The 23,663-nt window shown below is 42.0% G+C and overlaps 1 protein-coding gene across 1 annotated transcript in view; it reads left to right on the top strand.

The window, feature by feature from the left end:
* The window catches only part of CUL3 (cullin 3), a 109,335-nt gene that overhangs the window by 28,092 nt on the left and 57,580 nt on the right, over nt 1-23,663 (top strand). The window contains exon 3 of the mRNA XM_034781197.1: nt 13,729-13,842. Within this exon, the coding sequence (XP_034637088.1) occupies nt 13,729-13,842 (114 nt within the window). The remainder of the gene's footprint in view (nt 1-13,728; nt 13,843-23,663) is intronic.

The following is a 23,663-nucleotide window of genomic DNA, read 5'->3' as shown; positions in this document are numbered from 1 at the left end:
TTAAGTAGTAAGATATCACACTGTCTATCAAATCTAAATTGATTGATAGATGACTTTGTTCTTCAAGTGATTGCACATGTGTATTCGCTCCACATACAGTTGCTGGAATTTTTTTCCTCAGTGGTAACTATCTGGGTGGCTTGAGTGCCTCTGCTGCAGCATGCCACTGAATCTAGTAGTATAAATGGCCAGTTGACCCTGAGCCCACTCAGTTCCTTCTTATTGACCGTGATGGTCCCTTGAACTGCTCTTGCTCTTCATAGAATCATGAAGGGACCTTGAGAGGTCATCTAATCCAGTCCCCTGCACTCATGGTAGGACTAAGTATTATCTAGACCAGGGGTCTCAAACTCTTGGCCCGTGAGCCTCTCCAATGTGGCCCGCACAGCTCCAGCATGCTGTCCCCACCCCGAGTGCCCCTGTGGCCAATGGGATGCTATGGAGGCAGTGCCTGGAGGTAGCAGTGTGCGGAGGCCCCCTGGCCCGCCTCGCCCTGTCTTGGAGCGCCAGGTAAGCGCCGCACCCCCGACTCCCTCCCAGAGCCTATGCCCCCATCCACTCCCCACATACTCCCTCCCAACCCCAAACTCCATCCCAGAGCTTGCACCCCTTCCCACACACCCCCTCCCGCCCCCGAATTCCCCCCAGAGCCTGCCCTCCAGACCCTCTTCCACCACCCAAACTCCCAGAGCCTACACCCAAATCCTTTACCCCAGACCTCCTCCCCCAACCCAAACTCCCTCCAAGAGCCTTAGGTAGGTGGGGGGTGAAGTTTTGGGGGGCGGGTTCTGGGCGGCATGAATGACCTTATTGGCCCGCTGGGAGGATTTGAGGACTGGCCCTAATGTAAATTGAGTTTGAGACCCCTGAACTAGACCATGTACTCTCAGTGGACGCTGTTCTTTTGCATTTTATTGTAAATAGTTTAGTGTTTGTTTTTGTTAGGTTTTTACTCCATCTGATGATTTTGGTTGATTCCTGGTGCTGAGGGATGTCTCGGTCACCAGGCTTCAAGGCCTGCATTTCCTGCCATAGGGCTATGCCCTTGAGTGACCCAGACTCAAGTTGCTTGAAGTGACTTGGGGAAGATCCCATTGGGGACCATTACCAAATATGCAGGGACTTTAAGCCTTGCACGAAGAAAGATCGTGAAGCCAGGCTAAACTTTCTACTCATGGAAACCTCCATCTGAGCCAAGTTGGTAAAACTTGGCATCAAGTGCCTCAGCGTCAGTAAGGAGTGCACCTTCTACTGTGCCTGAGTCCCAACAACCGTTTCGCCATCCCCAGTGCCTGAGAAGAGGCATTAGAAGCAGACTGCTGAAAGGGGAAGATCCCCTGCACTGAAGTCTGCTAGGCATGGGGATAAGTGGAGTGTGATCTGAGTATAAGAACTCCTCTGCTTCAGAACCACAGAAAATGGCACTGTTGAGCAGCTTAGGTACATTCTGTTAAGTCCAGAGCCAGAGGAAGCACCTTCCACATCTCTGGCACTGCATTGTATCAACTTTGTTTTGGAATCGATCATACCAGAGGCATTTGCGGCTGCCAGAGACCTCTCTTTCGGTGCCAGTACTGCCGGCAATACAAGAGTTGATGCTGTCAGTTTTGGCGAACGCAGGAGAACCAGCAGGACTGCTACAGCACTTGGTATCATGCCAGCTTCATGTACCCCTGACTTGTCCTTCAGTACCATCAAAGGGAAAACCCGCGATGCTCACTTTTCTGTGAACCTCTCAACATTGGCACCGATCGCCGGCACGGATCGTCTGGAACGGGGCCTCCATGGTCAGCGGAAGGAGAGTTGTCTTCTTCTGAATCGGAGGTCAGGTGCAACGTTTCCTAGCCTCGGAGCCACACTCTCTACCCCTCCTCCAGATGTTTCCATCCTTTCATGGATCCTGTCACGGGAGTACCATAGAGTTGGGTGGTCAGGAGATCACTGGGGCCCTATGCCTGTCCAGTGTCTTTTTTTTTGGAATCCGTGGGTCTTTCCCCCTGTTTCCAGATCAAATTCCGGGCACTTCTATTCGGTGGCATTGGAAAGGCCCATGCATGGCACCTACTCACCAGGAAGCACCCATTCTTGACTCTGGTACAGAGTCCAGTACCAGACAGCAAGAACCAGCTCAACAGGACCCCGCAGATCAGGAAATGGAGGAGCATCTGCAGCCAGTGCTGGGCTTCTCTTCCTCTTCCCCTGATGAGGCAGTCTCAGGAGGGGTCATGTCATCTTCTCCCAGATGACTATAAGGCACACCAAGAATTGTTGAAGAGAGTTGCTTTAAATCTGGGTATACAGGTGTAGGAAGGAAAAGTATCCTCTCACTGCCTGGTCAGTATTTTTGCGACTGCAGGTCCTTCCAGAATGGCTCTTCCTCTCAGTGAGACAGTTAAGGGTCTGTGGCAGACCTCTGCATTCTTTCTCCCCACTTCAAAAAGGGCTGAGCACAAGTTTTATGTGCCCAAGGTTGAGTTCCTGTACTCCCGTTCCCTCCTCCCCCTCCCCCGGGGTGTGTGTGTGTCACTGGGAGTATCTGTTGCTAAAGACAGGAAAAGGCAGGGACATCAGGGTGCAACCCCAAAATCAAAAGATTAAAAAAAGATAAACCTGTTTGGTAGGAAAGTTTATTCTACTGTGGGGATGCAGCTCAGGATTGCAAACCAGCATGCACTGTTGAGCAGGTATGACGTTAATGTATGGGACTCCATGCTAAAATTTAACTAACATTTAACATGCTAACTCAGTATAAAATGCCTGCATCTGTAGCTTTCACTCTATGCATCCGAAGAAGTGAGGTTTTTACTCACGAAAGCTTATGCCCAAATAAATCTGTTAGTCTTTAAGGTGCCACCAGACTCTTTGTTGTTTTTGTAGATACAGACTAACACGGCTACCCCCTGATACATGCTAAAATTTAAAGACCTGCTCCCAGAAGATGCTAGACAGGAGTTCTCCTCACTAGTGGATAAGGGAAAATTGGTGGCAAGATCCTTGCTGCAAGCTGCTCTGGATGTGGCTTACTTGGCTGCCAGGTCCATGGTTTCAGGATTGACCATGTGGAGGAGCTCCTGTTGCAGTCCTGGAGGTCCAGTGGACGGTGCAGGACTTGCCCTTTGAAGGATTCTCCCTCTTTTCAGGGTAGACTGATGCTAAGCTCCATGCATTAAAAGACTCAAAATTAATGGGGTGGGGCCAAGGGGTTTGGAGTGTGGGAGGGGGCTCAGCGCTGGGGCAGAGGGTTTGGGTGCGGGGGGGGTGAGGGCTCAGGCTGGGGATGAGGGGTTTGGGGTGTGAGAGGGGCTAGGGCAGAGGGTTGGAGTGTGGAGGGATAAGGGCTGCGGGGTGGGGCCAGGAATGAGGGGTTCATGGTGCAGGAGGGAGCTGGGGCAGAGGGTTGGGGTGCCGGGGGGTGAGGGCTCTGGCTGGGGATGTGAGGCTGGGGATGAAGAGTTTGGGGTTCAGGCAAGCTACCCTGGGGCTGGGGCCAGAGAGGAGGATTCCACAGTCCACCCAGCCCTCTCCCCACTGGCAGCAAAGAGCTCCAGGGGAGGGGCCCCCTTTCCTCCACTAGCAGCACACTCACCTGGCACCGTCACTGCACGTGCTCCTAGGGGCCGGGCCCTTCTCAGGTCCAGGAAGGCCCCTCGCCTCCCCTCTGTTGAGTGCCGGGATGGGGGTGGGAGTGGCGGAGCCGGGGGAAGCTCCGGGGGAGGCGTGCGGGGTGGCAAGTTCGGGCAGGAGGAGCATTGAACATTGGTGGAGCCACCTGACCCCGAATATTGGTGGAGCTGGGCCCCCGGGCCCTGAATTTGCTGGAGCCCCGGCACAAAGGGGCCCATATAACTCGCCGTTTCTGGTCATACCAGTGATTCCAGACCCTGTTTTTCCTTTGTTTTGCAAACTGCCTTTCCCATTTCCTAAGTATTTGGTCCCGTATCACCACGGACTGCTGTGTGTTGAGCACCGTAGAAGTGGGGTACACCCTCCAGTTTATTTCTACTCTTCTTTCTCACCATCCCTTCTAGTCCCTCTTGAGGGACCCCTCTCACAAAGAACTTCTGGTCCAGGAGGTTTAATCTCTTTCAGGTGGGAGCCATTGAGGAGGTTCCACAGAATTTAAGAGGGAAGGGTTTCTACTCCCATTATTGTCTAACTTGAAAGTGAAGGGATACCGCAGATCTATTTTAGGCCTATGTCAGCTCAACATCTATCTCAAAAAGATAAAGTTTTGCCTGGTCACCGTGGTGTCCATTATTCCCTCTCTGGATCTTGGAAACTAGTATGCTGCCCTCAATTTAAGAGATGCCTACTTTTGTGTGTTAATATATGAAGGGCACAGAAAGTTCCCCAGATTCTTAGTGATGCTCTTGTCTTACTGGTTCACGGAGCTTCCGTTCAGCCTGTCTGCAGCTCCTCAGGTGTTGCAAAATCTATGGCTATGGTAGTAGCATTCCTCAGTAGATAAGCAGCACACGGTCTACCGTTACCTAGATGACTGGCTAGTCAATGACTGGTCCAAAGCTCAGGTTATATCCAGTATTCAACTCATGTAGTCAGCCTTCAAGGCTTTAGGCCTTCTGATCAGTGCAGACAAGTCTATCCTTTGCCTGGTATATAAGATGGAGTTTATAGGGGCTGTATTGGACTCTACCCAGACCAGAGCATTCCAGTCTATTTAAGTCAAAATTCCAATCTATTTAATCTCTCATGACAGACCTCAAGATTCATTCAGTCACAACAGCCCAAAAGTGTATGAGGCTCCTAGGGCACATGGCCTTGTACGCACATATAGTACAACGTGTGAGGCTGCACATCAGACCCATCCAGATGTAGCTGGCCTCAGGGTACTCACCAGGCTGCCTTCATCTGGGCCCTGTGCTCATGGTACCTTTGTGGGTTCTAATTTAGGTGAATTGGTAGTTAGAGCCTGTCAAAGTCTGTGTGGGCATTCCATTCCTCAGCCCTCAACCGTTGATGACTCTGCATCACCTCTAGGGTGGGGAGATCACCTGGGGCCCCTCTGAACTCAGGGTTTTGGTCCTCAAGGGAACTCACTCTTCATATCAACCTCAGAGCGATTTGTCTTGCCTGTTAGACTTTCCTACCTCATATCAGTGGGAGAAATTTGTTCGTTCTTAGACAACAGTGCAGCAATGTTTTACTTGAACAGGCAGAGAGGGGCTCTCTTATCCCTCCTTTGTCAGGAATTCCTGTGGAAATTGTGCATAGCCTGTTCAATCAACCTCAAGGCCTCTTACCTGCCAGGGATGGAGAATGAGCCATCAGACCATCTGAATGGGTCCTTTTCCAATCACCACAAGTGGTCTCTTTGCCCAGATGTAGCCAGATGCATTTTCTAGCAGTGGGGGACTCCATAAATAGACTTATTTGTGAACAAGTACAACAGAAAATTTCATCAGTTCTGTTCCCTGCAATGCTTCAGACTGGGATCCATCACAGAAGCCTTCAGAAGCCTTCCTGGCTTCTGAAGAGCTTTACTATGGTTTCCCCCCAATCCCACTCCTACACAGAGTGCTTCTAAAGATCAAGTGGGACCACACCCCAGTGTGGTGCCAACAACACTTGTTTTCTACCCTACTAGTCCTCTCAGTGGCAATTCCAGTCTTACTTCAGTTGCACCCGGATTTGATCTCTCAGGACCACAGTTAGCTGCTCCACCTAAACTGGCAGTCCCTTAATTTAATGACCTGGAAATTCCAGGGTTAAATCCCAGAGAGGAAGCTTGCTTGGAGCAAGTTTGCCAGGTCTTACTAAGTAGCAGAAAGCTCTCCGCCAGGAAGAGTTCTCTATCTGGGATTGTCAAACCAGAGTCTCACCAATGCATGTGTCCATCCAGTATATACTCAACTTTTTGCTGTACCTGAAACAAGGCTTAGCAATTTTCTCTATCAAGGTTCACTATCATTTTCTCTATCAAGGATCACCTGGCAGCAGTATCAGCTTTCCATGTGGATAACTTATGTTTGTCATATCATTAGAAAAATTTAATTCCTTAAAGCCTGGAAAGATTGGGCCCTCAATTAAGGGAGCCTGTTTCCCCTTAGGACTTGAACTTGGCTTTGTCTAGACTTACGAGACCACCATTTGAGCCTTTGGCAAAATTCTGTTTACTGTACCTTTCACTTCTGCCAGAAGAGCCTCTGAACTGTGTGCTCTTGCATCCGATCCACTGTACAGTCTTCTTTAAAGATAAGGTGTACTTATACCCTCATCTGAGTTTCCTCTCTAAGGGAGTTGCAAATTTTCACATCAATCCATGTACTTACCTGTATTTTACCCCAAGCCACATGCAAATAGGGATGAGCAACGGCTTACGGTTACACACATTAGAGGTTAGATGAGCACTGGCATTCTACATAGACAGGACCAAACTGTTTTGTGGCTATAGTGGACAGAAAGAAAGGTCTTTCCAACAGAGAATTTCATCTTGAATATCTTCTTGTATCTGCGCTTGTTATGATCTAGCAAGCATTTGACCACAATGCAAGTTGGCTGCTCACTCTACAAGATCGCAGGCATTCCTCAGCGACATTCCTAGCGCAGATTCCCTATCCTGGACATGTGTATAGCAGCAACTTGGTCACCAGTGCATACTTTCTCTTCCCATTATGCAATCATCTAGTACTCTAGAGACCATGCCAAATTTGGTTCTACTACAGTGTGTGTGTATGTGAACTCCGATCCCAGTGCTTGGGTGTCACCAAGAGTCAAATGTGCATGTGCAATCATTCAAAGAAGAAAATACAGTTACTAAACTTTTGTAACTGTTGTTTTTTGAGATGTGTTGCATGTGTCCATTCCATGACCCACCCTCCTACCTCTTTACATTGGAGTTTCCAGAAAGAAGGACCTGAGGGGGCTCCAGGTTGACTGAGCCATTTATCCTTGTGCCAGTGGTGCGCGGCGGCATAAGGTGCTCAAGCTGCCCAAAGAGGTCCCGCTGAGGGAAAAAATTCCAGCATCTGTGTGTGGGGTGCGCACACACCAAGAGTGGAATGGACATGTGCAACATATGTCGAAGAACAACAGTTACGAAAGGCAAGTAACCATTTTTTGGTGACATCACTGCTGGTCCTATGCCATCTGTATCTGGCACCTTGCACTTGATTTGTATCTGTTTTCTTGGCCTGGGTTTATCTCCTAGCTTCACCTCAGGGCTTTACCCTTCCATGGCTTGGTCCCACACATTCCAGATAGTGTTGTCCCTTTGCTCCCTTTACGACACAGCTATGCCTGGACAAAAATCTCACCCTAAATATAACAAATTCCAGCAGGCCTAGAGCCCCAGAACCATTTGCTGATAAGCAATACCATGGCTAGAAAAAAGGAAAAACTACAGTTAAAAATAATGAAAAGTTAAAATGTTAGAGGAGAGAGGTTTTTTTTTTAAAAAAAAAAACCTGGTAGATAATCCACACTGACACTAAAATAGCATACCAGAAAGTATTTTCCCTCATGGGTAATTGGCATACTGTGTGTGTGTGTGTGTGTTTTTAAGATATTTATAATTACATTTTACAGTAATCTGAGTTGTGCATATTTTTAAAAAATGTAAAAACTTTTTTGCTAGAAAGCAAATGTCACTCAGTATCATGCGTTTCTTTCCTCTATAAAAGGGGCACTTGGTGGGGAGCAAATATTCCTGGTAGAAAACATAAAATTACACTGTAATACCTTATTTTAAGCTACATCTGAATAAAGAGTATCTAATGTCACAAATGTATAAACTCTTTTACTTTATTAATACCATTTTATAATGAATGGAAAACTTCTGCAATAAAAGCTGTTAACTAGAATTTTAGCTAAAAAGCAGATTAAGTCCCCAGTTCAGGAGGTACTTAAACATACTTAAGTACCTTCCTGAAGTGGGAGTCGTATTTTATAATTTATTTTCCTCCTTACAGAAGATGGATCTGGCTAGCTGGGCCAAGTGGTGTAGTTTAGGGAATTACATGGCTGAACTGTTTGTGCTTTACCAGATCTCAAAGGAAAAATGTTATACCATAAATCTACTGCACAGCCTATTTAACAATGTTAGTTAAAAGTACAGCTATGCAAGGAGAAAATTTAAATAAGAAAAACGCTATTAGAGTTTTCAAAAAAAAAAAGTTAAATTTCTTTAAAAGCCAAGAGCTCTCTAAATTAGGGCCGTCAAACGATTAAAAAACTTAATCGCCATTAATCGAGCTGTTAAACAATAATAGAATACCATTTATTTAAATATTTTTTGATGTATTCTACATTTTCAAATATATTGATTTCACTTACAACACAGAATACAAAGTATACAATGCTCACTTGATATTTTTTATTACAAATATGTGCACTGTGAAAAACAAAAGAAATTTTATTTTTCAATTCACCTAATACAAGTACTGTAGTGCAATCTCTTTATCATGAAAGTTGAACTTACAAATGTAGAATTATGTACCAAAAAAAACTGCACTCAAAAACAAAACAGTGTAAAACTTTAGAGCCTACAAGTCCACTCAGTCCTACTTCTTGTTCAGCCAATTGCTCAGACAAACAAGTTTGGTTACTATTTGCAGGAGATAAAGCTGCCTGCTTCTTGTTTAAATGTCACCTGGAAGTGAGAACAGACATTCACATGGCACCTTTGTAGCCTGTGTTGAAGATATTTACATGCCAGATGCACTAAAGATTCATATGTCCTTTCATGCTTCAAGCACGATTCCAGAGGACATGCGTCCATGCTGATGACGGGTTCTGCTCGATAATGATCCAAAGCAGAATGGACCGACGCATGTTCATTTTAATCATCTGAGTCAGATGCCACCAGTAGAAGGTTGATTTTCATTTTTGGTGGTTCGGGTTTTGTAGTTTCCGCATTGGAGTGTTGCTCTTTTGAGACTTCTGAAAGCATGCTCCATATATATTTTGGCCGTCACTCCAGATTATTAAACCTTGGATCAAGTGCTGTAGCTATTTTTTAGAAATCTCAGATTGGTCCCTTCTTTTCATTTTGTCAAATCTGCTGTGAAAGTGTTCTTAAAACAAATATGTGACTGCTATAACATGAAATATATCGCAGAAAAGGCGGCATACAGTTCTCCCCCAAGGAGTTCAGTCACAAATTTAATTAATGTATTATTTTTTAATGAGCATTATCAGCATGAAATCATGTCGTCTGGAGTGGTGGTACCAAAGCATATATGGCACGTAAATACCTTGCAACGCCGGCTACAAAAGTGCCATGCGAATGCCTGTTCTCACTTTCAGGTGACATTGTAAATAAGCAGGCAGCAGTATCTTCCGTGAATTTAAACAAACTTGTTTGGCTGAACAAGAAGTAGGACTGAATGGACTTGTAGGCTCTAAAGTTTTACATTGTTTGTTTTTGAGTGCAGTTATGTCACAAAAAAAAATCTACATTTGAAAGTTACACTTTCACGATAAAGAGATTGCACTACAGTACTTGTATGAGGTGAATAGAAAAATACTATTTATTTTGTTTTATGTTTACAATGCAAATATTTAATAAAAATAAAGTGATCACTGTACACTTTGTATTCTGTGTTGTAATAGAAATCAATATATTTGAAAATGTAGAAAAACATCCAAAAATATTTAATAAATTTCAATTGGTATTCCATTGTTTAACAGTGCGATTTAATCACAATTAATTTTTTGAGTTAATCATGTGAGTTAACTACGATTAATCAACAACTCTAGTGTAAATGAAAGTCTAAAACAAATCGTGTGCAAGCTTTCATCTTTGTGAATATAGAGGCTATCTAACTTATTCTTAAATGCATACACTGAAACAATTAAATAAATGTATAGTTCTATTGATAACTCACACATAGAAAACCTTCAAATGGTTCTTTGCTAGTTTGTTCAGTTTGTCCCAAAGTCTGAAGAGAAGTTCAGTGACTGAACTGTGTCACTGATTGCAAGGCTTCAGCGACCCTTTAACACAGTTACCTATTATATTTTATGCAGATTAGTTTATAACTCCAAAGTGTTTTATTGTGTTGTGAAATGTGAACAAGGCTAGCTAGGGTTTGTCATCTTATCAGAGTTAGCCCAGGCTAGTCTCGCATGAACCATCCATACTGCAAAGCCCTATCCAAGTCAGAGCTATGTGGCTCTGTGTACAATGGTACTGTACTAGCCCCTAAACTGGGCTGGATTTCTAGCAAGATATCCTTGGTTCTTAACGATGCATTAAACTGGGCCATTTTTTTGAATTCATCCTTAGCGTATGGGTCTTAATGATGTCACACCACAGATTTACAAAAAGGCTGGTGTCAGCTTCTGGCCACCTAGCAGCCCGTGAGGAGTAGGGTGACCAGACGTCATGATATTTCATGGTATTCCGTTTTTTTTTTTTTTTTTTTTTCTCTCTTCTACCCCCCCGCCCTCCCCATGTGTCCCAATATTTTCTTCTTCTTATCTGGTCACCCTAGTGAGGAGGATTTCTTGGACAGCACCTCTGTTCAAGTGCTGTGGAATGCAGCTCAAGTGGACCCAGGGAATGTGTGGGTTAAATGCTGAGCCAGTGGCTTCCAGTGCAGAAGAATGGAGGAGTTAAATATACAAAGTAGAGCCCAGGTGGAATTGCGGGATATGTTTTTGAAGGGCTGACAGCACCCAAGCTTGATTAGCTGGCATTCTCACCACGAAGTAGATGGGCTGCTAACTTGGGCTGAAGCAAAACCCTGATCTTGAGCCTGTTCTCTCAGCTGTGCCTGCTAGTTCAGGCTTGAAGCACCCTCATAGCTCTGGTTAGAGGTTTTTCTTGAAAGATGGAATGGGGTTAGGGGCAACGTCTGGGCTATAGCCCTCACTAACTGCAGTGAAGACACCCCTAGTGACCACAAATCCTTCTTTTTATGCAAACGGTAGTAGGCTTAATATGTGTCTTACATTAGGAAACGGCAAAGAAATATTTGTGGGAAAGTGAGTGCAAAGAAGCAGGCATCCTAAGTGCGTCTACCTGTTTTAAAAACATTCAACATAATGCCTCAGCATCTTTGAAAATATTCCAAACACTGGTTAAAGTAAATTCTGGTATGTGAGAAATATAGAGGGCTGTACATGTCTATATTTCTTATATCTGCTAATTTACTGTCATCTACAAACAGCTAACTTTTGGGTGATATTGGTTAATTATAATCTATTCTGTCAGAAAGAACATATAGTGTTTAACTATTCCATATTATTATGGTGCCAAGTGGGAATGGTTTACATGTTGGGTGTCATTGATGTATATGCATCCAAGATGGAACTCAACATAGAGTTAAAGATGCTATGCAGTAACTTCTGTCTCAGTTGTAAAGGGTATTGTATGGATTAATGCACTCTACTTTGTCTAGGCAGTTAGACCAGGAGCTGACAGGCACCCTGGGGCTTCTAGATGACAGAGAATGTTAAAACAGACCCATGTGGAGATAAATGTTATGGGACTGTAAAATTGAGAAAAACAAAGCCATCTAATGTTGTTTTGTTCCAATAACTTCACTTACAGTGTAAGGGATGATAAATTCAAGGGGAGTCCTGCTGTACAGTGACTGGCAGCACATTGTGTATCTGTCTCGTGACTGCTAAAAGCAAGAGATTGATAATTTGGAAAAGGCAAAAGCTTTAAATGAGACTGCTAAAACTAGAGTACGAGAGCCTTCAAACTGTCCCTTTAACAAGGTACCAAGCTCTAAATAACCTCAGTTAGACACTATATGAAATTTTCAGCAATTGAATCATTCACACTGCCCTTGTGAATACAGAGACCTGAAACCAAACAAAATTCATCCCCTTTCTCACTGGCCCAGACCTAGCTACTTCTGTATAATCAGAAAATCCAACCATATGTTACAAATGTTCAGGTAGTCAGTGTCAAGCTAACAGACCCTGGAGCTGCAGCCCTCTAGAAGTATCAAACTATGATTTAAGAAAATTCATCCATCACCACCTTCCTAAACACATGTATAAAATTTACAAATAGAAAACTGTCACTTTTTAACAATGTTTGTCTCTTCTGCTTCCCAATCCACAGGCTGAGCCTCTTTCTGTAAATAGGCATAGACATCCTATTCTTCATTATATTTACTTTCTAACAAAGTGTTGCTATTGTTTACACACCATGGTGGTTATAAAGTGTTATAAGAAATGCCTAGATTGTTTTATAACATGCACTGAATTATCCACTTCGTAGACTTAAAGTTGGAATTCTAGCGGCCCTCTTTTTTTTTTTTAAACCAGCATCTATTTTTCTGTAACACTTTGCTTTGACTATATTTTAAACATCACTCTTCCTTTTTATGTTTTAGCTTTTCTCATGATTTCTGCCTGCAGCTGTGTATAGATTCTAGGGATGGAGTTAATTCCTAGTTAATGGTTAAGGTGTTCTAGAGCTTCCCCAACTCTTGTTGGCTTTCCTCCTAAATGGTGGGGGAAGATTTCTGACTGACCATAGGAATGAGGTAAAGGGCAGAAAGTGTATGCAAGACCTGGAAAAGGAGAGAGGAGGATTATGGCACAACAAACATTATCCCCCCCCCAAAATGTTTTACAAAATTTTATAAATAAACTCAGTCATCAGTAACATTTCAATAATTAATTATGATTTAAACACCCAAACATTGCAACATGGTGGTAGCTCATGAGAATTGGTTTCATTGGGTAAGCTGAATGCAACAGTAGACAAACAGCATTAATGGTTAACAATAAATTAATATCATAGGTTGGGAATTTGTTCATAAAATATGTCATTCTTAACCTCCTTACTACCAGTTACTGCCTGCCCCTCCCTAGTCCTTTCTCTCTGCTGGAGTTCTGTTGTTAGAGACTGCACCGCTACAATCTGGAGGAATCTGTCTTACTATACGAATGCTTTTAAAAACTCTTCTTTGCTGCCAATTCTTCATACCATCCCTTACTTTTTAAACTTTGCCATGTCCAGTGGCCCACCTTAACTCATTTCTGATTGTAACACTTTACAGTGATATTCATTGTTTTGAGCTGCTGTGCAGAGGGAGTCATAATATTCATTTCTGTCATAGAAATCTTGTTTTTATTTTGATTTGCCCCTTACTTACAAAGGGACTGTACCAGCTATATGCAGCTAATACTCTTGGAGAACAAATATAGAATGTTGTATATTAGCTAGTAACAATCCTTGCCTTTGTATCTGTGGTAAGTAAACCTTTCTTTTCCTGCTGTTTGTTTAATATTTGTATGATTGTTCCAAAATGTACTTATGTGTATGCTTTTTGTTTGTATTAAAGGTGAATCTTTTTCATAAATGAAACCTGCTTTTACTTTAAAGTGCATGCAGTGGATGTCATCAGGACAAAATGACTTTAAATCTCCAGGAATATTCACTTAGTTTTGACACTGCATATTAGGCAAGCTAAATAACAATACTAATATTTGTAAAAGTTATGTGCTTTATTCATATTTTAATAATTCAGACCTCACTTTCGAAGTAGATAATGGTCAGTAAGCTTTGGCCTGTTTCTTTCCCCCCTTCCCTGGCGCCCCCCGATGTTGAGCACCTGCTTTTTCCATTGAATAGGAGCTGTTGGTGGGCAGCACTTACGAAAATTAAGCCTCTAGTAGCTGGCGTTCTTGAGAGAGTAGCACAGCAAATACATATGTAGTAGCTGGCTTCAGACTGAAGCAGAACTTTCTAGTGTCAAAACTAATTTGGTAGTATGTCATTATTTTCCTGTTTCGTTACAGGTGCGAGAAGATGTGTTAAATTCATTGAATAACAACTTTCTTCAAACACTAAACCAAGCGTGGAATGATCATCAGACAGCAATGGTGATGATTAGAGACATTCTCATGTACATGGTGGGTAATAGTGGTATTCCACTTTTCATCATTTACAGCCTGGTCTTCAGAAATGTAAGCTGCTTTCCTTTTAGACCACCATGGCAGGAGGGGGAGGAGTAAGGTATGCACAGTAATCTGCTTTCCAAGAGAAATAATTTATCTCAAAGATAAACTACTAAAAAGCCTAAATGAACAAGAAAATGGTAAACTGATCATTTTGTTTCATCATCACCTTATTTGGTAGACAGAGCAGAGGTTATTGAAAGTGTTGTTCAGTTCTTTGTTTCTTGCTGTCACTTGTGCTTCAGGGATGGAAAAGGCTTTCAAAAGCCAAGCAAAAAGATAAGGGTAATTGATTCAGAATACATAGTTTATTTTGTTTTCATCTGGGCAGTTGGTTCTGAATTGTTTCTCTCTTCTAATTAAAGGAGCTTTCACTTTTCTCAGACTTGGGCAAGTCTAATATAGTAGTCTTAAACTGCCTCATGATATTTACGTTTACACGTTCAGCATAGTCTGCTATTTATCCTTTGGTGAGTGAGAACCCAATTTACAGATTGCAATTTTACACCTCTCAGAAATCTGGCAATGAGGTTCCACTCTGAAGTCCTAGATTAGGACACCTCTGTTATCACCTCTAAATTTGGCTTGGAGACTTCCAAACATACTGTATAAATGCTCAGCAAATCTTAAAGATAATATAATCAGGGTGCTGTAGAATTACAGGAAGACAAAAAATGACCCTAATTTGAATTTCTCTTTTGTCTAATGTTCTTGTTATCCTGAAACTGAAAACCAGATGGTGACTCTCCCATCAAACTTACAGTGTAGTGGAATCTCCTTGAAACTCTGTGCTAGCTGTATTTGAGGAAAATAGATAGATATTAAGCAAAATTATGTACAGGTCTTGTTCTGGATTTACGTGGCTCCAAATTATTATTTTTGCTAGGGACTTAGTGGGAGCAGAATCGTTCATGATGCATGTGTGAATATGTTGCCTTCAATTGGATGGTTGTAATTCAGAAAGAACATGAAGATCCTTCATTGCCTGGTAGCTAATAGATGTCTTCTTTCAGCTTGGATGGTGGAGTCCTTAGATTTTAGGATCTGGAGCACTAGGGTTCTAGTGTGTTTTAAGTTAGCCACTATGGAGTTTGAGCTCTCAGAAGGGAATTTAGTCTCTGGTGAGGAGTTGATAGAATGGACTCTTGTATGCTCTCAAACCACAATTCATATTCCAGAACCAAAAACAGATAAGGTTGCAAAATGACAGTGTTGTTCTTTACTACCACATTACTTAAGAGAATAAAAGGATGTGGTGTTGGCCACTGTCAGGAGACAGTATTGGACCACTAGATGGATCTCTGATTGGTATGGCAATTGCTATGTTCCTTAGTACGTACTAATTTTTAATTTAGATGACTGAAAATAGGACTTAAGTTAAAGGAGGGGAACAGTCAAGTTTAAAATCTTTCATTGAATTCTCTCATTCTATCTTCTTCCGTTGTAGGTAGTTTATTAATCTTTAAGCTTGTCAGAACAGGAAATCTGATCTTCTATAAGTCTCAAATGCCAACATTATTATTTCCTTTCTAAATACCTGTTTTCAGCCTATTATAGCTTCTCAATAAAATTATCTATGCAAAAGCGTGGTGCACACAAGATTATTTTGTTTTTTAAGATATTTTTGAACTTGAATTGAGAAAAATATACAAGTTATGGCTATGGGTACTTCATGTGGACCACATCTTGCAGTCTTTACAATTAATTAATTAAGTTCTGTGTGTGTTAACAGGCATTTTCCTTCAAGTAGATCTTTTATTCTAAGAGTTTCTAATTAATACTCATATGATTTGGTGATCTTCTGGCAACTAAGTCTGTGTAACAATGCATAAATCCAAAATGGCAGAAAGGCTTGCATTTTGTGTTACCTATGTTCAGATATTCAAGGCAACACAGGAAAGTTGAATAGTATTTTTCTTAAGTTGGCTTTTATACATTTTAACAACGTGCTTTCCACAACAAACAGAACTGCTAAAGGTTAATCAGGAAAAAAGTTACTTTTTAAAAAAAAATTGTGGTAACACTGCGCATTAATGTTTCAGTGGAGAGTGCCAGCAGGCTGGATCAAGGTCTGGTATCTAGAATTAGTTAGTGATACTGAGGATGATTACAGATGCTAGTAGGTGTGTACACTGATCAGTCGCTGAAAGTCAGATCATATTCAACGTATGAAGCCTTAGGCCTTGCCTATACTACAAAGGGTTTGCTGGTGTAGCTATACTGGCAAACACTCCTGATGTAAACACAATTTATAGCAGCAAGAGTTCTTTTGCTGGCATAGCTTATACTTGTTCCCCAAATGAAATAAGGTATACAACAAAATGACTTTTTTGCTGGTGTAACTGCATCTGCAATAAGGCTTTTGCTGGCATAGCTATGTTAGTTATAGGTGTGATTTTTCACGCTACTAACTGAGATAGCTGTTCCGACAAAACTTTAAGTGTAGACCAGGCCTTTAATTCTATAGTTAAAACTTTAAACAGTCTAAGGGTGAAAAACACAAGCAGTAAAAGACCAAGTCAACCAACCTCTTGTTTCTTCAGAGAATGTAATTTAAAAACTTAGTGCTATATAAACATTAACCGATCCCCAAGAAATCTTTAAATTAGTTGTTTTACCGACTAGGCAGTGAGACAGAGGTTGTGACTTACATACACTGGCGTTCAAGGCTGAGATCCAGCACATTCTGCTAGACAGCGCTGTAATCTAACAGTGAAACAACCATAGTACCACACCCTCTAAGCCGGAGCACAAGTATGCAGATAAAAGCAGGAAATAAAAATTTCATCTTAACCATAAAGCAACATGGATTTTAGACATCTTTATTAATGTAAATCTAGGGGTCTAAACACAATGAGTAGATGGATATACAGATATATTGGAACAGAAGTGACCAAAAAGCTTCAGTTTTGAGATAAACTCTAATTCGGCAGAACTAGTAACTGGACAGGAAAGCAAAAAGGATTGGTCTACATCTGTTAAGTGTTACTCATAATGAACAATAATAAGACCAGTATCTTGAGAAAACATAGAGATGTGTTGAGTTCTATATAAGAACCAGTTAATGCAGCTTTTGATATAAAGGAATGTAGAACTTAAATAAATCCTGTGAGACACTTAGTAGTAGGCATAAGAAGTTGGATTAGTACCCGAGTTCACCAAAAATCAGGTGCTCAGCAAGGTGATTAAGCAAGAAAGTGCTCTGCGCCTTGGTTACCAAAACCGGTTCAGTTTCATTAGACTAAAATGATATCTTGTGCTGCAGCATGTCAAGAGTGCCAATGGATCCAGTAAAATAAAGATGGAGGATCATAGTTTGTTTGAATTAGCTAAAACAAAGTCTTAATTGGTCAATACACTACTAAAAGTTAAACAACTTTGAGCTATGGGACTCAGAAGTCCTACACTCCATGAGTCTCCAAGTCATGGTGAGCTGAAATATTAAGACTGTATAGAAACCCGAATACCTTTTTGGTTTTACATTATAAAATGTGGTGAAATTTAGGGTTTGTAAAAGTGCAGTACTAACAGTCCTGGAGATTGAAGTCCTTACTTACAGAACTTGTGTAGTCCCAGGGAGATCCAGCTTCCTGATACAGACTTGTCAGTATACCTTAATTGCGGAGTGAAGGAACCACCAGGGAAAAATACAGTGATTCAGTCTTCATGCAGAGTAAGTATTCCTCTGTGTGCGCCAATCAGGATACCAGTGAGTGGCATTTATGACTGAGTTTGAGTGTGCACTTATCCGCTAACCCAGTGGTTCTCCTAACTTTCAAATTATATGGTGTTTCTTAAAGTAGGGGTCCCCTTGTAAGGTCTTTCTTGTGGCAACTAGAGTATTTGGTTACGTGAAAAGCAATAGATAAGAGACAAGGTGAATGAGGCTGGTTTAATATGATGGACGTGGCTTTTTTTCCTCCTAACACCTAATATGTATATGTTCTTTTTTCTCCTCTCCCTAGTTGTAGTATTTTAAGTTTTAATGCTGACACTTTTTGGTTGAATCCACTATGACAATCCTTCAAGGTCACTTTTCTGTGTGTGTGTACCTCTTATTTTGGTGTTATCAACAAAGTGTGGTATTGGTTTAAATTGCATGTGACAGGCATGAATTACTCTGCAGTTACAAGTCCTAGCCATGCCAGGGATCTCTGCCTTAAGATTGATGACTACACAGTTGAAACTTTCCAAGTTTATTGGGGGCAGCCTTTTGTATCAATGTCACATATTTTACTGTTGTGCTGTAAGCAGTTGTGTGGAGCACGTTATATTGATCCATAATATTTGGTTGTAATCACTAACATCAATTTGGACATAATCACCTCCATTTAAAAATTGCTCCTATATGTTCCTACTCTCAGGATAAACACACCTGATGCATGAACTTGTAGTCTTCTAGTGTACGTCTACACAGCAGTCAGGTGGTACAATTACAACTTGCGCAGGCATACCCAAGCTAGCTTTGATGTATGTACCTGGGGCCCCAGGCGGGATTGTAGCTGAGTGGCTAGCTGAGCCTGTGCTGGTGCAGCTACGGTTATTTTTAGCAAGCTAGCTCAATGAAAGCTAGCGCAGGTATGCCCATACATGCTGTCCCAATAACAGTGTAGCTATATCCCTAGGAAAAAAAAAAAAAAAGCAGTGTCTGCTGGTGCCATTCACTCCTCTTCCTTCTGACAGGACATGACGGATAAAAATGGTAGAGGGCCCACCAGCCTTTCAGTGTTTTGTCAGTTGAAAGTAGGGTGAGCTTGAAGCACACTCAGTCCTCAACATTTTCCTTGCCATTCTCCCCCCGATACTTTTTTTTTTCACTGCCCATTTGCGTGATTTTTTTTTTTTTTAAAGTAGTCAGTCAGAAAAACAAGATGGGTGAGGTGATATCTTTTATTGGACCAACTTCTGTTGATGAGAGAGAGAAGTTTTCGAGCTACACACAGCTCCTCCTGAGCTGTGTAGCTCAAAAGCTTGTCTCTCTCACCAACTGCAGTTGGCCCAGCAAAAGATATTACCCTCACCCACCTTGTCTCTAATATCCTGGGACTGACACAGCTACAACAACACCGCATACAGTCAGTCATTAGGGCAGCTTCCCCTTTCTCTAATGACAGTACGGTTTAACCAATTTTCTTAAGCATTTTTCTTTTTGTTTTTTGGAGTCCATTGAGCCCACAGTTTGCATGACTGAAAAGCTGGTTTATAGCCCTGTGCAGTTCAGTCCATTTGGTGCCAATCTTCAGTGTCTGGAAGTCCCATGACTTGTAATGCCAATCATGATCATTTCACTGTTTCCTTGTCTCTCCCCCCCCCCCCCCCCCCCCCCCNACTTGTAATGCCAATCATGATCATTTCACTGTTTCCTTGTCTCTCCTCCCCCCCCCCACTTCCTGCTTTCTTCTTAGTATCCTCACTGTTGCAAATCTAGTGCATGACTGTTTGAGAAATAACATGCTTCAATTGTAAGGGTTGGGTTTTTTTTGTTTGAGTAGGGACTGTTTCTTTATTACAAGTCTGTATTGTGCATAGACCAATGAGGCCCTGATTTATGATTGGTGTTTGTCTATACTGAAATACATACTTCTGCCTCCTTTTGTCGTCTTCCCCCCCCCCCCCCCGCGCAGCCAGGGGGCCAGACACCCACAACCCCTCCCCCCAGAGCCCAGCTGTGGCGCCCTCTTGCCGAGCTACCTTCACCCCCCAGAGCCCAGCTTGACCCCCCTTGACCCCTAAGCCCAGACACCCATCTCCCTCCTCCTCCAGAGTCCAGGGATCCAGAGGGAGAAACAGCCTGATGCTCAGTCCCAGGTTTGCATGGATTTTCCTGCACACCGCCCTCACCTTCCCTCAGAGGATTCAGGGAGCCTGGGGGCAAAGCGGGGGAGCTGCAGCACTTGTATTCACCCGGCGGTGGTCTGGGTCTTCGGTGGCATTTTGGCGGCCGGGGGCCCTTCAGTCGCTCCACGTCTTCGGCAGCACTGAAGGGTCCCCCGCTGCCCAAATGCCGTCGAAGACCCGGACCGCCACCAGGCCAGGGCTCGCTGTGCCCCTGTGGGGCCTGGGGCAAGTTACCCCACTTGCGCCCCCCCCGGGGCAGCCCTGTGCCAGGAACCTCTAGCTCTCGCTCCCCCCCAGCAGTGTCTTCTCTGTGTGAGCTGGGTTCTGCCAGGTCCAGTAGCCCCTAGTGGTGGCTAGCAGCACAGCAGCCCATTTCTGTGGGGGGAAGGAAATTCTGCATGCACAACATTAATTTCTGCAAAATTCTGCATTGTACAGTGGCACAGAATTCCCCCAGAAGTAATAGATGAGACATTGTTTAATGCCAAAGAAGTAAAGTTGGCAATCTGTGTTTAAATCCACTTACTAACCTTGCTTAGAAGTAACCAGTATTCGGTTACTTTGTGGAAAGCTTCAGTGCAGTATTTGGCAGCTCTTAATACTCCAGAGTAGTCGACTGTTCTCTTGAGGCTTCCATTTGATTAATTAGTTGCCTCTTTCAGCAGGCTTTTTTTCCCTTACACCAAAGTGAGAACCTAATCGAGAGAAATGAACTACATAAAAAGAAATGTTATCAGAAGAAAATTTCTTTGCCTATAGCTGCAGAAATACTAAAGTTGTACTACACATTTGTCATTTTATTTCACTGAATTATAAACTTTTACAGTTATAGACTTCAAGAAACTATTGAACAAAACAAATAAATTTTTCTTACCTGTTAACATGTTGTAAAAAGAATTGGTTTAATAAAACTTTCAAAAGTCATAGAGCTTTTTTTAAAGCCTGTTTCTAAGTACACTTACAATTTCAGATCCTCTTCTGTTATTAAAAGGCCATTTTAAAAAAGTTATATTTACCTCCACTATCATTTTTTTTTCCAGATACCCCTATCTGGTAGGAAACTGATGTGTTGGGCAGGATGCTTTCTTTCCTATGGATTTGGAGGGCTTGCTATAGATCAGGGATTCTCAGACTGGGGGTCGGGACCCCTCAGGATCACGAGGTTATTACATCGGGGATCGCGAGCTGTCAATCTCCACCCCAAACCCAGCTTTGCCTCCAGCATTTATAATGGTGTTAAATATATTAAAAAGTGTTTTTAATTTATAAAGGGGGGGTCACACTCAGAGGCTTGCTGTGTGAAAGGGGTCACCAGTACAAAAGTTTGAGAGCCACTGCTATAGATTGAGGGGCTTTGCCATGGGAAATGAATGTTACGATCCAACATAAGGCTTAAGTGTTGGCTTAAAAATTTAGCACTCCCGTATCTTTGCAGTTTTACACTTCTGTTTATTTAATTTGAATGTACAGCGGATACAGCTTATCCTTTTGGTTTAAAATAGGACTGGGAGGAAGGAATGTCCGAGTTTTAATCACAACTATATGACTTGATCAACTAACCAGTAGCATCTCCCAGTGATGTTGAGACTTTATGTATCTTTAAAGAGTAAGCAATTAAGTACTGTGTAATGCTAGGTATTATTATTTGCTCTTATTTTATCCTCTAAAATGAGTCAGAACCAAAAGTAGTAAATATGACTGGCATCTATTATTACACTGTGCTCATTATGTCAAAACTTATTGTACGCATCACCACATATCAGCACAGGTAAAGTCATAAACAATATCTAAATGGAGCCAAATTGTTGTACCTTGTTTATCTGCAGGTACTGTCAGCAGAGATGATTTTGTTCAGTAAAGAAAAGGAGAATGTTTTGTACATTCTAAATGAGGGACATCCCCTATACCATGTGCTCTGGCTCACTCTAGTTATTTACCCACTTGTTGCATCATTAGTAAACATTTCAGGATAGCCAAAGTACCCATTGTTGGCATTCTTATTGTTGATGCTTCAGTGAATGCATCACACTTATTAATATCCTTTTTATATGTGTAAGTTTTCCTCCATCACACATGTATAGTTCACCACTACCTAACAATGTGGGTCCCAAGTTCAGCTGCTTCAATTTGGCGTTTCTGAGCTCTTGGTTTTGAAGTGTAGGTTCATTATTTGCTGAATTTAGATTCCCATGGTTGATCAGCAGAAATGCATTTGAACTGCTAGTGAATGAATATCAAGGCATAAACTTAACATATGATAAATTCCTTTGGTTTAAAATGTCCCTTTGAATGATTAGGTGGACAGTGCTACAAACTGAGAATCCTTATTTCTCAAAAAATCAGGTATGCACAATACCACCATGCTATGCCACCAGTCTGCCTCCAAGGCTCAGATCTACTCTTTTTTTCCCCCTCAAACCATATTAGCCCCTTTTAAAAAAAAAAAAAAAAAAAATTTAAAAAGGGTGTTCTTATTCAAGTGTGCGTTGGTGTGTATCCCATGGTAGGCGCTCTTGTGCTCCGTGCTTGCAAGATCAGTGCCAGGTGTTTGCCCTGTGCCTAAAAGGACATAACAGCTGTGATTCTCCCTCATTTTCCCACTTATCACCCGTAGTAGTGAAATAGATCCTGGTAAGTGTCCAACTTGTTTGTTAATAGCTATTAAAATTAATTTATAGCTAAATCTCTGAAAACTCTTCAAAAATCTTCAGAACTCCTCTAATCTATAGATATGCAACTAATATACATGCAGCCTGGCTGAACTGAATACCAATGAACAATCCTTCCTTTATAGCCTCCTCCCCAGTTCAGGGCTCCTCAGCATGGTGGATTTACCAATAAAGAACCGTTCATTCTTGCTTGGATGGTGCTAAAAATGTTTGAAAACCATATATACATAGCTTTGTTACAGAATGACTTACAAAAAGTCTACCTAGTTTACAGCACAGTTTAATTGTTTTGTAATGGATTGAATTTATTAGAACCTTTCTACCAAGTAAGTTTAATGCCTTCCTAGAGTTGTTTTAATGTGAGCTGAAAGCTAAAGACATACAGGTGAAAGTAGCTGGATCGATCAGTTTCTTATCTGTTAGCCACCTAAGTGAAGAAAATGAACAAGGATGCCAACTATGGTGATGGTTTTTATCAAATGTACACAGTTCCACTAAAAACTGGAGTGAAGATACCAATTTATTTCATATAAGCCATTGAAATAGCACTGGCTGATGGTAATTCAGTTTTACTACAAATTTGTTTTTTAAAAGTGCCTATGGAGATTATAGGTTATTTAGTATATTGTAACCACTTGAGCTGCCCTTGGAGAATCTAATGGCTATTGTTTGTAAATACTTGTACTTAACTGCATAGGTCACTTCTTTCTGAAACACTGCAACCAAAGCAATGATAATCAGGAAAAGGTGGAATTAACTAATGAGCAGGTTAGTTTTTTGCAAACTGCAGAAATAATTTGTAATGCAAAAGCCTAAAATAAAATATGAAAGTTTCAAACTTACACACAAGTTGAGAAAAGGTAGTTATAGCTATGTGTAATGTTGGTAAGCTTTCCTCTTCCTTTCTTCTTTTTTGTTTAATTTTACCTCTTTAACGTTAAAATACCATTTTCAGCTAAGTTAGTAATGTGTATAGGGTGACAAAGTTCCTCCTCTATCTTGGTGGGTCCTGCGCTTATTGGCGGATTTTCTTGCCTCAGAGATTCACCATGTGGGTTGGGGAACAGCCCAGAGACCTTCCCCTCTGGAAGAACCCACAGTCCAAGTCAATTGGAAGGTTTGGGGGGAAACAGGGCCCGCCCTCTACTCCGGGTTCCAGCCCAGGGCCCTGTGGACTGCAGCTGTCTATAGTGCCTCCTGTAACAGCTGCAATGCAGCTACAACTCCCTGGGCTACTTTCCCATGGCCTCCTCCAAACACCTTCCTTAG

The sequence above is a fragment of the Trachemys scripta genome, chromosome 9, assembly GCF_013100865.1.
Source record: "Trachemys scripta elegans isolate TJP31775 chromosome 9, CAS_Tse_1.0, whole genome shotgun sequence".
NCBI classification, from domain to species: domain Eukaryota; kingdom Metazoa; phylum Chordata; order Testudines; family Emydidae; genus Trachemys; species Trachemys scripta.
Note: the sequence above shows the minus strand (reverse complement) of the source record. Positions and strands in the feature narration are given on the sequence as shown.